This window comes from Spermophilus citellus (genome assembly GCF_964194105.1).
Source record: "Spermophilus citellus genome assembly, chromosome: 3".
Lineage (NCBI taxonomy): Eukaryota > Metazoa > Chordata > Mammalia > Rodentia > Sciuridae > Spermophilus > Spermophilus citellus.
In genome coordinates, this window is record NC_138184.1 from 61518692 (window position 1) to 61535784 (window position 17093).

Consider the following 17093-nt stretch of genomic DNA (forward strand, 5'->3'; position numbering starts at 1 on the left):
GTGGTGCTTTAACCACCGAGTTATAGCTTTATTTACTTATTTATTCATTTTATTTTGAGACAGGGTCTCATTAAGTTACCAAGCCTGTCTTGAACTTTCAATTCTCCTGTATCAGCCTTCTCAGTTTCCAGAATTACTGGCATGCACCATAACACATCGCTTAAAACACTTTCTGTAATTATTTTCCTCAATAAAATTCTTTTCTGCAATTATATTGTTCATGAAATGCATTAAGGACTGCATCCTGTGCATGGTGTATTCTCCCCCCCCCCACACACACATATCTCTTGGTACCAGTGATTGAACTCAATGCACTTAACCTTTGAGTAACATCCGCAGCCTTATTTTTTTTTTTTTTTTATTTAGGTATAGGGTCTCACCAGGTTGCTTAGTGCTTCACTGTTGCTGAGGCTGGCTTTCAAATCATGATCCTCCCTAGCCACTGGGATTACAGGCATATGCCTCTGTGCTCAGCCTCAATAAGTTTTAACTGGGTTTAATGAGAAAAAAATGACTATCAAAGATCAATTTATGCAAAGGATATCAGTTAGACAATGAAGATCATTTGGTTTGGATAATTGACCCCTAATGGTTCATGTATTACAGCTTGGTCCACAGGGTGTTGGATGTGGTGGAAATTTACAGGTAAGGCATAGTGAGTGTTGTTTAGTTCATTGTAGAGTAAGGACTTGAAGGAAATTGTGGATCCCTTGTGGTATTTAAGTTTAGTCTTTCCATGTTCTCCTGCCATAATGTGCTGCCTCACCTCAGGCATAAATCTTAAATACCAATTACTTATCAAGAAAAATCTCCAGAACGTTCATTCAAAATAAGATTTTTCTTTTTATTAGTTGAATATCACAGATACATTTTAAAGTTAGAAAACCCTGACTAACAAATTGGGTGGGTCTGAAAGCCAAAGTCATGACCAAGTATCTTACATGTATTTGCAACACATTCAATAAAAGATGCTCGTTCAAAGAATTGGATTTTAGTTTTGCTACACATGCTAATTCTTCCAAATTAAAATAAAACAAACAAACAAACAAACAAACAAAAAAAAAACTCCACTGAATCCTAAGTCCCTCTCTCCAGGAATATAGATTAAATTATTTTAATGAAATTTGGATTAGGGGAATTTGAAGAGCCTTTCAGGTGACTGTACACTTCAACCAGACTGGGAACCATTGGTTCACAGTTGAAAATGTACTAACTCTGTGTGGCTTCCATGTGTGTTGTGTGGATTTGCGCATTTTAGCCTTTTGAGGTGGTGGTTCTTAAAAAAGGGGTTTTCCATGTTGGTTAATAAATAAAAGGATGATTTTCTTACATACCCAGCTGTTAAAACAAACGGCTGATGGAGGAAATTTCTTCTCAGTAGATCTGTCTTGATCTCTTGTTTTCATACTAAGAAATTATTCCATGCAAAGAATTTCTAGGTTTAGCATAGTTTAAAAATTATAAGTAGACTGCAAATAAAAAAAAGAATGAAAGAAGTTGCAGATATATTATGTGTGTTATGTACATTTTAACTATTATTTCATAATGAGAAATAAACAAATGAATCATTTACCTTCATTTTCTAAACATAGCCCAAATCTATTTACCTAAACTTTTCCCTATTTTAAAAGAGTCTTCAGTGTTCTCCTGAAAGTTTTTTAATAGTAAAAAGTAGTAAAGGATGTGAAGCTAAAAATAATTGTGCTTCTATTACAAAGTTGTCGTTCTTCAGTTCCACAAATTCCTAGAAAAGTTGCATGATTATTGTGGCCTAGCAAAATCTTTGAGTTTTTGAGTCAGGCTATAGTGATTCTGAATCTCAAACCTGGCTAGCTTCTTAGAACATATGGTCTTATAAAATTTTATGAATTTAGAATAGTTACATAAATGTCATCTGAAAGAAAAGGAAAGGACTGGGGATGTGGCTCAAGCCGTAGCGCGCTCGCCTGGCATACGTGTGGCCAAGGTTCCATTCTCAGCATCACATACAAATAAAGATATTGTCTCTTCCAAAAACTAAAAAAGAAATATTAAAAATTCTCTCTCTCTCTCTCTCTCTCTCTCTCAAAAAAAAAAAAAAAAAAGGAAAAAGGATATGAACTGCAAAAATAGCTCCAGTTTTTCATCCTCCCCTGTATCCAGGCCATTGACAATGTTCTTTTGTGTTTGTTCTTATTGACAAGTATATGTTTGCCAAGACTTGAATCTAGAATGGCTTATATATTACAGTATGTAAATGTACTGGTATAATGCCTATACCTAAAATGTCTTGAATTCTCCCTGATTTTTTATTGTAAAGCCTAACATCTCAAAGTGAAGAAGCTCAGATTAGGCTTAAGAAGGAGAAGATGCCACGTGAATGAGAATGAAAATGCCACAGTGGACCACAGGGCTACCATATTAAGTAGCAGAGTATATGCCTAAAGGAGCCTAGATGAAATCAGAAGTATAGCCCAGCTAAACCCAAGTCTAAATTGGGCTTACCCACTTACTGATCATTTTAATCCTGAATCATTCTGTGTGGGATAAATTCTAATATTTGATAGCTCATCAACAAATATACCCGATGGAAAAAGGGTGCCAGAATTTAATACATGCTGATTTCAAATTAACTGAGGAGAAATAGGAATGAAGAAATACTAATTTTATTTTTCCTGATTTAATGTTGAAAGTCCTATTAAATGATTTTTAATTATGTAGACATGCGTATATACATGAAAATATGTTACTGGTATTTAAACTCACATCATACTCTATAACAAAACAAACAAACAAGCAGCAGCAACAACAACAACAGACAACCATAGCACACATCTAGGGTGAAGGCTCAATGGCAAAGTAAGAAATTTTAATCTCTTCTTTCACATCTAAATTTTAGTGTCAAGTCATAGACAGATCTAAAGACATGAGAGTCCTTTCCCTTGGGTTCACATCACACATTGTTTATAGTTTAATATCTGGAAGGAGTTGAATCTTACCAGGCAGCAGTTGGGATACTTTGCCTGCCATTGGGGACTCTCATCTCATAGCACCCTGCTGTGTCTAATACAAATTATTTACTTAAAATTTGGTTCAAAGAAGGGGATTTGGGAAGGAAGACATGTTTTCTCACCTCTGATAGGAATGGAGGTTTCATTTCATTTTCTGAGGTCATGGGAACCAGAATGCTCAGATACACACTTGCAATGTGGCAGTCATTTGCCACATGTGTTTAATCAGTTCAATCAATCTGATTTCCTGCTTTTTTTTAAAAATGTGTATCCATTTCCTTTCTTAGTTAAAATAACTGACCGCCCTGCTCTGAAATTTCTTTTAATTTCACACTTTATTTTAACCTTTGTATTACTTTTTTGATAAATTATAGGTCAGATAAACTTGGGCAAACCCAAGGAACTACCATATACTGGAGGTTTGAAAAAAAAATGTCCTCAAAAATTAAAAGTATTCCTGGTTTCATAGATTTTTTTTTCTTACCAGGGATTGAACCAGGGATGCTTAAATATTAAGTCATATCCTCAGCCCTTTTTTATATTTTATCTAGAGACAGGATCTTGCTAAGTTACTTAATGCTTCACTAAGTTCCCAAGGATGGCTTTGAACTTGCCATCTTGATGCCTCATCCTCTCATGTTGGAATTATAGGCATGTGTTTCATTGATTATTTTGAGTTTTATGCATGAAGGTATGAAAAACTTTTGTATTGTTATGTGTATATTTGAATGCAGAAAGAACTCTTATTGCAACATGCTATAATAATAAAATGCATAAATTCTTTAAACATTTGAATTTGAATTTATGAGCAATATTTTTTCTTTAGTCTTCTACTTCAGTAATATTCATCAGCTTTCTTTGGGCCATTGGCATTTGCATCACTAGAGAGCTTGATGCATATTCAAACCTAGACTGCACCCCAGAAATACAGAATCACAGTCTATTCTTTAATAAATTCTTCAATTCATGGTTGTACACATTAAAATAGAGAAGCACTCTTCTAACTCAGTATAAAATTCTCTTCTGAGAATTATGCATAATTTATCTTATAAAATATAAACATAACAATTAAGATATATATTCTGATGTTTGCCTTAATTTTGCATTTTATTTCATGGAAGTATAGTGTATAGACTGATGTTTTTGTTCCTTGTTTATTTTGTATTTATTTCATTCTCTTTTGAATGCATTTTCTTTCCTCAAAGATAGGTAATACATTAGAGTACACCACTCTGTTGAATTATTGAGGTCACTCTCCTATGTTAGAGCCAGTTCTTCTAACTCTCATTACAACTTATGTCAAATTAAAATCATCAATTTATTACAACTTGTGACAAGTTGAAACTGTCAATTTATTACAACTTTTGTCAAATTAAAACTCTGCCAACCATGATCATAAGGTTGATGTTATATGTATTTATTCATTTTTATTTCAGGAACCATTAACATTTAGGGATGTGGCCATTGATTTCTCTGAAGAGGAATGGAAATACCTGAATCCTGCTCAGCAGAATTTATATAGAGATGTGATGTTAGAGATTTATAGAAGTCTGGTCTTTCTGGGTGAGCATAAATTTCCTTCTAAATCCCTAATTCATTATCAATAGTTATTTTTCTTCCTTTGTAGAATATATCTTGGCAGCTTCCATTCCACATGATAAAATTTCAGATCCATCTTTTTAGAATAAAGATCGGGCATTGGTGTAGAAAAGAAAATGTTAAAGATTTTTCTTTTATGTTTAATCTATATTTTCTTTACAGTTTTGATAGTTCAAAGCAGTCCTCACAATCTAGAGACTGAAAATGCTTCCAAAGTATATTAGTGCTTCTCCCAGGAAAAACATTATAAATAAATAATTTTCTGGAATCTCCTGTTTTCTTTTTATTCCTAATGAGGACAACATTAAGAACCATCAGTAATTACAATGAGATTACCAAAATGTGTCATATTCCATTTTCCAATAAAGCCATCTTGCTGTATTTAAGACTGCCTTGGTCACTATTCTGTCCCAAGAAATAACTGTAGAATTTGAAAGAAAATTGACACTAACGATATATCCAAGTTGGTAGAAATCAATGAAAAAAATAATAAACTGTCAAAGAGGAAGCCAGAGTTTAAAATGTTAATTGAGAAGCTAAAATTCAACAGAAATGTGTTATACAAACCTTGGTTTATTTATTTATTTATTTTGCATCAGTTAAGAGCATATCATGCCCTGTATTTACCATGCTTCCTAATTCTAGAAGCTCCTTCTTCTTCTCCAATAATCTCACTACATTAAAATTAACAAAGTACTCCCTAATGCCTTTGAGGATTTGCATTATCTGACAGAAGTTTATTGATCTTCCCGGGGTTGGGGGGGTGCACGGGGGTGTCACTAGAAAATCTGTGCATATGTGTGAATAATTCTAAGTTAATCCATTGTAATACATAATATTGTAGAACAGTTTCTCTAAAGTTTACTCAATTTTTTTTTATCAGAGCTTTTTATACAGGCTTATATTGCATTTTCTTTGAAATATTTTTGCCATTTTATTAATAGCAATGATTCACAATGCCTGTTCCTTGTGGCTATATAAGTATAGCTGAGAATTGTAATTTAAAGAGAATTTTTTTAAGTAATAGTTATTAAAAATTTTGTGGATTAAATTTTCTATTTCTATTATTCTTGTGTCTCTTTCTGAGTTCCACTCTAAAGTAGCTTCAGTGTTGTTCAGTACATTTTCTCACATTGGTGATTTTTTTTTTTTTCATTTTTATATCCATATGTTATAACTGAATAGAAATATTCATGACTTCTTGCTTTAGGACAATATTAAGTAAAATTAAAATACACATAATCCATATGCCTATTTTCAATTAAGTTATATATGCTTTTACATACTAGTGTAAATATTATCCCTGTTTTATTTATGATTTATATATAGTGCTTTGATTGTTTACTTTGTTTATTTGACTATTCATATAACTTATCTAAATTTTATTATATAAATACATGTAGATGTGTATGGATACTGCAGATTGAAATCAGGGTTGCTATAATACTGAGATACATCTCCAGTTTTATAGTTTTATTTTGAAACAGATTTTTGCTAAGTTGCTGAAGCTGGTTTTATATTTCCATTTTCATTTCCCTGCCTCAGCCTTCCCAGCAGCTAGAATTACTAGCATATTCATCATCTCTACATAAATGAATTTGTTCTTTTATGAAGGAGTAAAACATTAGCATTTCAAAGGTAGCTTACAAAGATTTCCACAATTCTGTTTATCTTTTATATATTTTTCAAATTTTAATTTTCATAAAAACCATTAACTAACTTACTTATACTTAAACCTACAGCCTTACATTCAAATTGTTTTGTAACATATTTCTAGAAAGTTTATTTTTACACAAAAATAAAATTTGTTTAACCCCGAAACAAGTGCTCACGTGTCTGTCACCCTTCCATCTCAGACACCATTCCTTCTTGCTTGCCCTAAAATTGAGGGCTAATTACTTTCAGTTTTGTTACATATGTCTTACTTGTCTAACTTCATGTTGAAATAAAACTGTTGAATATTGAAGCTTTCATTATTTTTATATCAGGATACATTTTCTTTATTTTGAATGTTTAGTTATTTATGTACCCTGGATACTCCATACAACTTTTTAAGTAACTTATTTTTTCCTGCTAAAATAATATTGAGTGTTTGATAGTTGTTTTGTGTTTTCTTAGCTTATTAAATCACTTTGTGTGGTATAGGGCCTTTTTTCTTCTATCATGGATACTTAACAACTGAGCCACATGCACAATCCTTTTTAATTTTTATTTTTGAGACAGAGTCTTGCTAAGTTTCTAAATCTGGCTTTGAAGTCACATTGACAAATTTTTGGTTACAAATTTCCTTTGGAGTCCCAACTAATTATAATAGAAAAAATTTCAGTATTTAATAACTATTAACATTTTTTTTGTTCTTTTTACCTGGTCCCTTTGGGATAATATTTCCATAAACTATTGAAAAGATTCTCTCTCCCTCTTTTTTTTTTTTTTGGTGGTATAGTGAATTCAACTTGGGGACACTCAAACACTGAGGCACATTGATTGCCAGCCCTAATTTGTACTTTATTTAGAAACAAGGTCTCACTGAGTTCTTTAGCACCTCACTGCGGTTGAAATTGGCTTTGGACTCACAGTCCTCCTATCTCACCCACCTAAGCCACTGGGATTACAGGCATGCACCACCACACCCAGCAAGATTGACTCTTAATGTAATTGACTCTTAATGTAATAATACTTTTTTAAATTTTCTATTCCCTGTTTACTATTCCAATACTATTTTGTTCCTTTGCATTAATTGGGGATGGATGTCCCCTAGTATTACTTGGTTGCTTTCAATCATGTTGAATTCTTTTAGTGTTTGCCTTCTATATTTGGAAAATATGATTTGTGCTACACGTGTACTTACTACTATTGTATTCTAGAAATTGACCACATTTATCATTATATTCTACTTTGCCTCTAATTATTTCATATATTATCATCTGCATAATTTTGAATGTAATATTCTTTTCATCCTTTTGTTTTTAGTATATTTGTGACCTTATATCTAAAGGAAAACTCCTGTAGACTTAGATCTGACATAAGTATATATATTTAGGTTTAATCTTATTGGTTACATTATGTGTTCTGATTAAATTTTTATAATAATTTATTTGTACTTAAATTACTGATGAGGAAGAACTTACTACTTTAAGCTTTCAAAGTTTGGGTTATTTCTTATAGTTTTTCCTACTTTTAAAAAACCACTTTAATTTGTGGTTCATATATTTTTTTAGAGTAATGTTTTGATACCTCCCTATTTTTCTTTATATCTTCTATGACAAATTTTGTTATAAATTTGAAGTCACATAAAAGTTCTTCAAAGATGGTAGAATGAGTTGAGCATAATGTTTTCATGTTCATGTATGAATTATGACCAGTGTAACTCTACATCATGTACAACCAAAAGATTGGTAAATTATTCTCCATGTTTGTATGATATGTCAAGATACATTACACTGTCATATTAACAAAAATGAACAAATAAGAAATAAAACTACTTAGTTTGCACTTTATTCTAAACTGAACTAACTTTGGTTTCTTATAAAAATCAGTGACTTTACATGTCTTATCATGATTTGTTATTGATATCATAGCTGTTTTTTATAATCTATACCAATTAACAGAGATTTATGATAATTTTTATGCTTTAGTCTTTCAAATTCTGTAGCAGAATTAAATGTTTTATGCACTACCATGACAGTAAAATGGAATTTACATTTGTGTATACTTTGCTTTTCTCCCTTTCAAATTTTTATGATTTATACTGTTGTGTAACTTTATTTTATTGAAAGAATTTCCTTTAGTGTTTCTCTTAGAACAGGTCTAAAAGTGAGGAAATTTTTGAGCATTTACATATCTTGATAACATGTATGTTTCTTAGCTTCAAAAAATACTATTTTTGTATACAGAATTCTAGATTAGTGTCTTTTGCCTTTAAACACACATGACTAAATGCTCCAATTCCTTTCTGGAAGATGTCTGCTAGGAATTCAACTATTAAACAAATAGAAGTATCTTTACAGATGACTCGTTTATTTTTCTGGGTTCTATCAAAAATTTTTCTTGAAGAGTTTTAAAAAGTTGAGTATAAATGCTTTATCTTGAATCTTTTAATTAAGATTGTTAAATTTGATATTTTTTTCTCCCACATTTCTAATTTATCAGACATTGTTTCTTAAAGAATATTTCTAATACACAATTTTCCATTTTTCTAATGCTAATTTTTTAAACTAAATTTCAGTCACTTTTCTTCATTGTTAATTAGTTCAATAATTATCAATCAGTTGGTTACTTGGCATTCTTTAGATAATTAACAACTCTCAATTTCCCAAGTGTCAATTTATAGTGTTATATAGTGTCTCTGCTTGAGTCAATTTTCTCTTTGTGTGTGTGTGTGTGTGTGTGTGTGTGTGTGTGTGTGTTGTTAGTTTCATTGATGTTTTTCCACTTAAAAATCCCTTTAAAAATACATGATTATAGTCATTTTGCAAAAGGTTTGAAAGTTACTAAATAAACAAAATTTGGTTAGATGCAATGATACATAACTGTAATTTTAGATAATTTGGAGGCTAAGGTAATAGAATTGCAACTTTAAAATGAGCTTCCTTATCTTTCTGACATCCTGTCTCAAAACATATAAAAATGTATGTATAGAAAGTCTATGGATGTAGTTCAGTGATAAAACACCCCTGTGTTTTATTTTAAGTTACATTTCCCCCAAACATAAAAGAGAAGAAATAAAGGATCAAGTCATTTTCTGCAATATTTGTGTCACATGTGGAATCTGAAAAAGTTGGACTGAGAGGCTGTAATTTGACAGTGTTGTCACAACATAGTCAAAGTTTGAGTGTTGTGTTCTTGTGAAATCTCAAGATCATTTTGGAAGCGCTCACAAGTTTGTCACCATTTCAGTGTGGATTTTGTATATTTCTTTAGTAACAATGGGCTTAGATTATACTGCTTATGGATATTTTCCTGACCTCGGTAAAATTTTATATATTTGAAGAGTATATTCACCACAGTCTAATAAGTGGAATAATTTGTTATTTTAATTTCTTTCAGGAATGTCTCCTCATCAAATGCTAGAAATTTCAGCAGAGCAAGGAATAAACTATTTATGGCAAACCATGAAAAATGGAAGGTATGGAAACTATGACAATAAAAATTTACTTTTAAAGAAGGAATGGAAAATTGTGGGACAGAGGGAAGTTCAGTAATTTATCTTAATGAACGTAACAAATGCATGATGATTATTTAAAATGAAGTCAGTTTATGTTATTATATAACATCTCAGAAGACTCCTCAAAGTGACAGTATGTGTCAAACCACGTATATAAGCAACATTTCAGGCCATTATGAAACTCTCTTCAAAACACCTTCAGAAAAATAATCATTCAGCAAGTTCTCTCAGCTTTAAAAATATGATTAGAAATATTTATTTTAATAAAAAATCAAAACAATGATTAAATACTGATTAATTAGTTATTTTTAAAAATGAATACTAATCTGTACTTGAGTGCACATTATACTAATGTCTGCAAATTATTAATATAATACTGCAGTACTCCAATCTGAAAATTGTATGGTGTGATAAAACAGTAATTTTCTACACAGTATAGGTGAATTGTTTCTTTTTTAAACACACCTATAGTATTTCCACTTTCAGACATGGAAAACACTCAGATTATGGAAAAAATGGAAGAATAACAGCGAGTGTCACTAGTACGTTTCAGTTGACAAGAACTATTCAGTAATCAAATATTTTTTTTAGGTGGAAGTTTGATAATCATTGCTTTTTAAATGAGACAAGAATTAGAAAAAAAAAGAGGAGGAGGAGAAGCAACTAGGTCTTTCTAGAAAACACCAAATAAGTGCACTCCTTATCTGTCATGGATGACAATTCAAGCAAAGAGAAGGCTCAAGGAATTCTTTGCACAATGCTCCCAGAATATCCAGAGTTCTTGTGACCTACAGGTCTGCATGAAGCCCCAAAAGCAGACTTGAGGGCCTTATTAAAATACCGGGAAGGCTTCTGAGATAAGTCTGGGCGCAAGTGAAGAGGTAGAAAACACTTCTGGGTAAGGGGTAGCAGGATGGATGTTGGGGCAGATTAGGGGAGGTGAAAGACTAAAGCTTGTAAATCAGAAAATTCTGCAGACAATTAAAACCACCACACTTAGCAGGTAAGGTGACCTTTGAAGGAGGCATGGTTCACCATCAACCATCTCCCCTGTAGGGAACAGTGTTCCAGTCTCTCTTTGGCCTATAATGAGTTTTTCTACACTTTCAGAAGCACATTTTTTTAAGACACTCCATTCTTGGACTCTCCCTGACTTTTGATAATTTGATTCAAGGGCATCTATAAATTCATTTATAAATTAATTCCACTGGAGATGATCTTGATGTGCATTCAGTGCTATTTAAGGGCTCATAAGTTAGCAAAATCCTCCATCTGATTGCTTCACTTTCCATAGCAACAACACCTTCAATAGAACTCCAAGTTGGAATCTGAAAAGATTTGCATATTTTGTGTTTTTTTTTTTTGTTGTTGTTGTTGTTTGGTTGGTTGGTTGTTTGTTTTGTAGGATGGGGTTTGCTCTTATACATAGGAAGGAAAACATTTGAAGCGTCAAATCCAGAAACTTCCTGGATCATATCCATGTCTCCAGTAAGCTTAATACTGTTGTTATGAGATTCTTCTGAACCCATAGCCCTAATTATCTGGCCATCCCAAGGAATGTGCCTTCAACAAATGCAAAGTGTCTTCTTTCTCATTTTGGTTAGCTAGTTAAAAGTAGGGATTTTTAGCAAGAGTCATAGTGATAGTGATTTTTGCTAGAAAGTTAAGAATGTAACACAGAAAGGCAACTGAGAGAAATGCACTGTGGTTACTAAAGGTTTTGGCCAAGACACCAGCTGGCTTGTCCACCAGGAGGGGCCAGAACTTGACATGAGCCAAGGTGTGCAGCACATGTACTCATTCTGATAAAGGAAAAAGCCTGATTCAGATGGACATGTGGATTGGCAACCACTGGGGCTAATTAGGGAGGAGGTGGTCTTTATAAGGGTGGACTTGAGACATAATAGTATACTCCTGGGCACAGCTCAAGGGGTTAACATTGTGTCAGCGTGACACAGCAAATGGAGTGTTTCACCTCCCACCCAGATCTTAGGCATTTTATCCTCCAGGGTTAGAAAACTACTGCTTCCTGTGATCTAGTCACCAGAATTTTGAAACTGACTGAATCCTTAGGCACTCAACAGTTACTAGTGTACTCTCTGACAAAAGGCAGAAGAGAGTGCCATCACTGCAAACAACTGAAGTCCAAAAGCAACAACTGTCATTGGGATGGCCTCATAGCCTGCTGGGGAAAAAAATGTATATGAAGACACTGGTATCTGACCACTGCCCTCAGTTCCTATCACATTTCTCTTCAAGTAGAAGACTTTATCCTATCTTACTCCAACTGCAAAAAAAAAAAAAAAAAAAAAAAAAAGGAAGCTCTGTTCATACAATCCTCCCCATATATTCACCTTGTCTTTGGAAAAAAGCATTGCCTGATGCTTCTTTCCAATAGAACCTCTCTCCAGGTTGCAGACTAGGACAGGAAAGCGTGGTTACCATATAGCAAAACTGCTTAGTCCTTAGGAAAGTAACAAAGATACTTGCAATACATTCTTTAATTATGGGAACCAATTTTTTGTTTGTTTGTTTGTTTGTTTTTGTTATAGCAGCATATAAACTGTTTCTGTGACTATTGTGCATCACAGACCTGGCTATGTTCCAGGAGGTTGAAGGCAGGAGGCACTCAACAGTTACTAGTGTAGTATCTGACAAAAGGCAGAAGTGAGTGCCATCAATGCAAACAACTGAAGTCCAAAAGCAACAGCTGTCATTGGGATGGCTTTAACCTGATTACTCAGAAATAATAATCCACAGTGGTAAGAAAGACTCTGAAAATTATTGATGTTTTTGTTCTTAAAGCCAGTGTAATATGGGATTGTTCTTTCCAGGGGCCAAACCCAACAGTGTGTGTGTGTGTGTGTGTGTGTGTGTGTGTGTGTGTGTGTTTTCATGCATGAAAGAAAACAGTATTTAAATTTTCCTGATTGGGTCACAACAGTATTTAAAAGAGAAGAGGGAGGATGGTGAATTGAATAGCATTTCATTTAGAAAGGAACATGGCAGGAGCATCTGCTGGCATCACAGTGTGAATAGAAAATAAGAGCATCAAAATCCTCCATCAGATACTCTTCTGAAGGCCAATAATGAATTTAATTGACATCACAGGGACACAATGCACCACACAGAAAAGCTAGCTCTCTGGATGGTGGAGGGTAGTATATTTTCTCCTCAGAGTAAGTTTACAACAGTGTTTTTGTGGTTTAACCCAGGCAAAACGCAGCCAAGCCCTTCATGACATTGCTCATACTCCAGACTCAGTGAGTTGCTGAAACTCCAGTGGATCTCTTCTAGTTCAGATGAATTTCTAAGGTGGAAATCAGCTAAAGTGTCTGCAATTTTTTTTTCCTCAAAGAGTATGCTACATCTTGTCAAGAGTTTTCTGCTTCTAAAGTCTTCTTTCAGTTCTGATCACAGGTTTTTATTTAATGCAAGACTGTTAGTTTTTGATATAGAGGGACTGTTAAAACTGCTTTTCTGGGGATGGGGTTCTGGCTCATAGATAGAGTACTCACCTAGCATGTGTGAGGCACTGGGTTCCATCTTCAGCACCACATAAAAATAAAATAAATATATTGTATCCACCTACAACTAAAAAAATAAAAGTTTTTTTAAAAAATTCTGCTTTTACTTGACACAGATTAGAAGGTCTGCACTGCCAGAAATGTTAGGTTCAGATGGTTTACAGCTTTGAACACTGGACTAAAGAATTACTATGAGTGGTATAATGCTAGTTTTTTTTAATTGTTTTTGGCTTTTCAGGGCCCAGAGTCTATCACCTTGTGTCACTTCATTTATTTTATTATCATGACTGTATGGTTCAGGTTTCTGCTTATCTTGATTCTCATATTTGAGTTCATTGTCTATACTGAAATAATATTCATTCGACACACTCTTTAGTCTGCTGTAGACAATAACAAAAGAAAAGCATTCAGGAATGTCCAGGTACAGGTTGTCCTAGAGTTCCAGGCAGTGCAGTTCTTGCAATGTGTAGCTGTAGCTCTTCTGTATATTGGGCAAGGTTGACCATCAGTGCCGTGAACAGGGGGGTACATCTGCCCGACTCAGCAGTGGATCAATCCTCTGCTTCATGGAGTTGGCTGTGGCCCTTCATGGGGCCATGACCATGGCCCAAAGCATATGCATGCTCAACAAGGCCCCCACCAGCCTGAAGCAGGTGCTAGTGGGTGAGGTGTGTGTGGCAGTGCTGTGGGGACGTGAAACTTCCCCTGAACCCAAGAAGGCAGCTGAAAATATGTTAGTCACTTTTGAGGATATATGTGTACCTTTAAATATTCTCCACAGAGTTTCTTAGAATTATATACTTTCTCTAAATAAATGACAATATTTGCTATTGAGTCTGGTTTATGTTTCATTTAGTTACTGGAATATTTTGAAATATAGCATTGAGTAAATATTCACTTAAACATTTCTATAAACAAGAGGATAAAAAATAACACATTTCTGACTGTGATCAATCTCATTCTTATTTTACAAAAAGACTGATGAGTAGTTTTTCCATGTGCCAAAACATGGAATTTTAATGAATGTGGGAAGGTTTGTACGTACCTACTATTGCTTAAGATAAATTCAGATATAGATAATTAGAGAGATCTCTACATTTATGATAAATCATTCAAGATCTGTTGACAGGTCTGTACCCTAAGTAATTAGCACTATATTTATTTTTTTTGTAAATCAGTATAATTCTGTGAAACTCATCAAAATTTAATGCTTTTTTTAAGTCCTAGAAAACATCAGTGTGACCATTTTAAAAAGAAGGTTTATGAACACAATAAAAGTGAGAAAGTTTTTCATAAAGGCTCAAAATGTATCCATCCAAGCTTTCATATGCAAGAAAAGAATTATCAATGTAAGGAATGTGAAAGAGCTTTAAATAAACTTGAAAGCATTACTGAACACCAGATAATTCATACTGGAGAGAAGCCCTACAAGTTTAAAAAGTATTTCAAAGCATTTAAGGATTCCTCAACCCTTTATCATAACAGTGATATACCCTACATAAGTAAAGAATGTGACAAAAGTTTTACTCAAACCTCAATCATTACTAAACACCATAGGATTTTCTGTGGAGAGAGACCAAAGAAATGTAAGGAATGTGGCAAAGTCTTCAAGTGTCATTCAAAACTTATTAAAAACTGCAGTATTCATACTGGAGAGAAGCCCTACAAATGTAAAGAATGTGGCAAAGCTTTTAATAGAAGACCACACCTTATTCAACAACAGAGAATTCATACCAAGGAGAGACCATATAAATGTAAAGAATGTGGCAAAGCTTTTAATTTTAGGCAACACATTACTCACCAGAGAATTCATGCTGGAGAGAAGCCATACAAATGTAAAGAATGTGGCAAAGATTTAAATCAAAGATCAAACTTTTTAGCTCACCAGAAATTTCATACTGGAGAGAAACGATACAAATGTAAAGGATGTGGTAAAGCTTTTAATATTAAACAAAGCCTTATTGTTCACCAGAGAATTCATACTGGAGAGAAGCCCTACAAATGTAAAGAATGTGGCAAAGTTTTTAATCAAAGAACACACCTTTGTCGTCACCAAAGAATTCATACTGGAGAGAAGCCATACAAATGTGAACAATGTGGTAAAGCTTTTAATAGAAAATCATACCTTATGCATCACCAAAAAATTCATACTGGAGAGAAGCCATATGGATGTAAAGAGTGTGGCAAAGCTTTTAATCAACCATCACACCTTACTCGTCACCAGAGAATTCACACTGGAGAGAAGCCATACAAATGTACAGAATGTGGCAGAGCTTTTGCTCTCAAGAAAACCCTTATCGATCACCAGAGAATTCATACTGGAGAGAAGCCATACAAATGTAAAGAATGTGGCCAAGCTTTTAATCGAACATCACAACTTACTCAACACCAGAGAAATCACACTGGAGAGAAGCCATATAAATGTAAGGAATGTGGCAAAGCTTTTAATCGAGGATCACATCTTAATCAACACCAGAGAATTCATACTGGAGAGAAGCCACACAAATGTAAAGAATGTGGCAAAGCATTTAATCAAAGATCACGTCTTATACAACACCAGAGAATTCATACTGAAGAAGACATAAGAATGTAAAGATTCTTACATTCCTACATTCTTACTTGGCAAAGCCTTATAGGTCACCAGAGAATTTATACTGGAGGGAACCCATACAAATATAAAAAAAATGTGGCAAAACTTTTAGTCAAATTTCCAGGCTCAATGTTGACCAGAAAATTTATACTGGGGAAGAGCCATACAATGTGAAGAATGTGGTAGAGTTTCTAAGTATGTTTCAAGTGTTATGAAGCACCAGAGAATTCATCCTTGAGAATTTTTGGAAATCTATAAAATGAAAAGTCATTTAATGTGCAATCACACCTTATTGATCACCAAAGATTTTATACTAGAAAGACAACTTACTGTACTAAAAAGAAATGTGGCAAAGTTTTTAATCAAATCTCACCATTTGAAAATTATCAGACATTATACTAGTGATTACACCCTACAAATGTAAACAATGTGACAAAGCTTTTAATGAAGGTTCACATCTTAAAAAATCTCCACATATTGAGTATTAAAGAGAAGCCCTATAAATACCAATGATACATCAAAGCTTTAGTCAAAGTTTTTTAAAAAGCATACTCTATCAAAACCTAATGCATACAATGTGTGCATCTGTAACTTGCATGCCTTGCATATCAGCAAAATATACATTATTGAGGAAAATTTTGATCTATGAGAAGTATAGCAAGGTGTTATGTTGGATATCATTCTGAATATAATAATTTTCAGGGAGATTATATATTAATTGAGAATGTGATATTGCTTTTATTAAAAGTAAAAAATTAAAATTAAATTAAAATTAATTTAATTAAAATTAAAATTTAATCGGCATAACTAGTTAATGTGATAGAAATAAAGAAATTCTTAGATAACACTATGGTACAGACTGTCAGGAGCTGACCTGGATGCAGATCCCTTCAATTCCTGATGCACCAGGTTCTGAACAATTACTGTCTTCAGTCTGGCATGGTAGTCCCAAGTCTCAGTAACTTTGGAGTTCCCCCAGCGAGGATAAAATGTGTGCCTCCAGGAGTAGGTGTTACCCACTGAGGTTGAGATACACTCACCTGTTCCTTTGTAATCCTACCCCTTTGTTCTTTTGGGGGTAGAATGTTCCATGGAACTTGCCCCTTGTGTATCTCCTATATAAGAATAAATAATTCCAGTGGCTCTCTCTTTCCATGGACCTTTAAGTTTGGAGAGCCATCATGGCTCAGCCATAATTCTTAGAAGTTATTACTATGTGCTTG

At 33.5% G+C, this 17093-nt stretch overlaps 2 protein-coding genes across 12 annotated transcripts in view; both read left to right on the plus strand.

Annotated features, from left to right (window-relative positions):
* The window catches only part of LOC308643745 (uncharacterized protein), a 61655-nt gene extending 45203 nt beyond the window's left edge, over positions 1–16452 (plus strand). For all 11 annotated transcript variants that reach the window (XM_081283873.1, XM_081283877.1, XM_081283880.1 and 8 more), the window contains 3 exons: positions 4427–4553; positions 9636–9714; positions 14502–16452. In XM_081283873.1, coding sequence (XP_081139999.1) covers positions 4427–4553; positions 9636–9714; positions 14502–15873 — 1578 coding nt within the window. In that variant the 3' untranslated portion in view covers positions 15874–16452. The remainder of the gene's footprint in view (positions 1–4426; positions 4554–9635; positions 9715–14501) is intronic.
* LOC308643351 (uncharacterized protein) overlaps positions 1–17093 on the plus strand; it is a gene marked incomplete at its 5' end in the record, with an annotated part of 428976 nt that overhangs the window by 207820 nt on the left and 204063 nt on the right. The window lies entirely within an intron of this gene.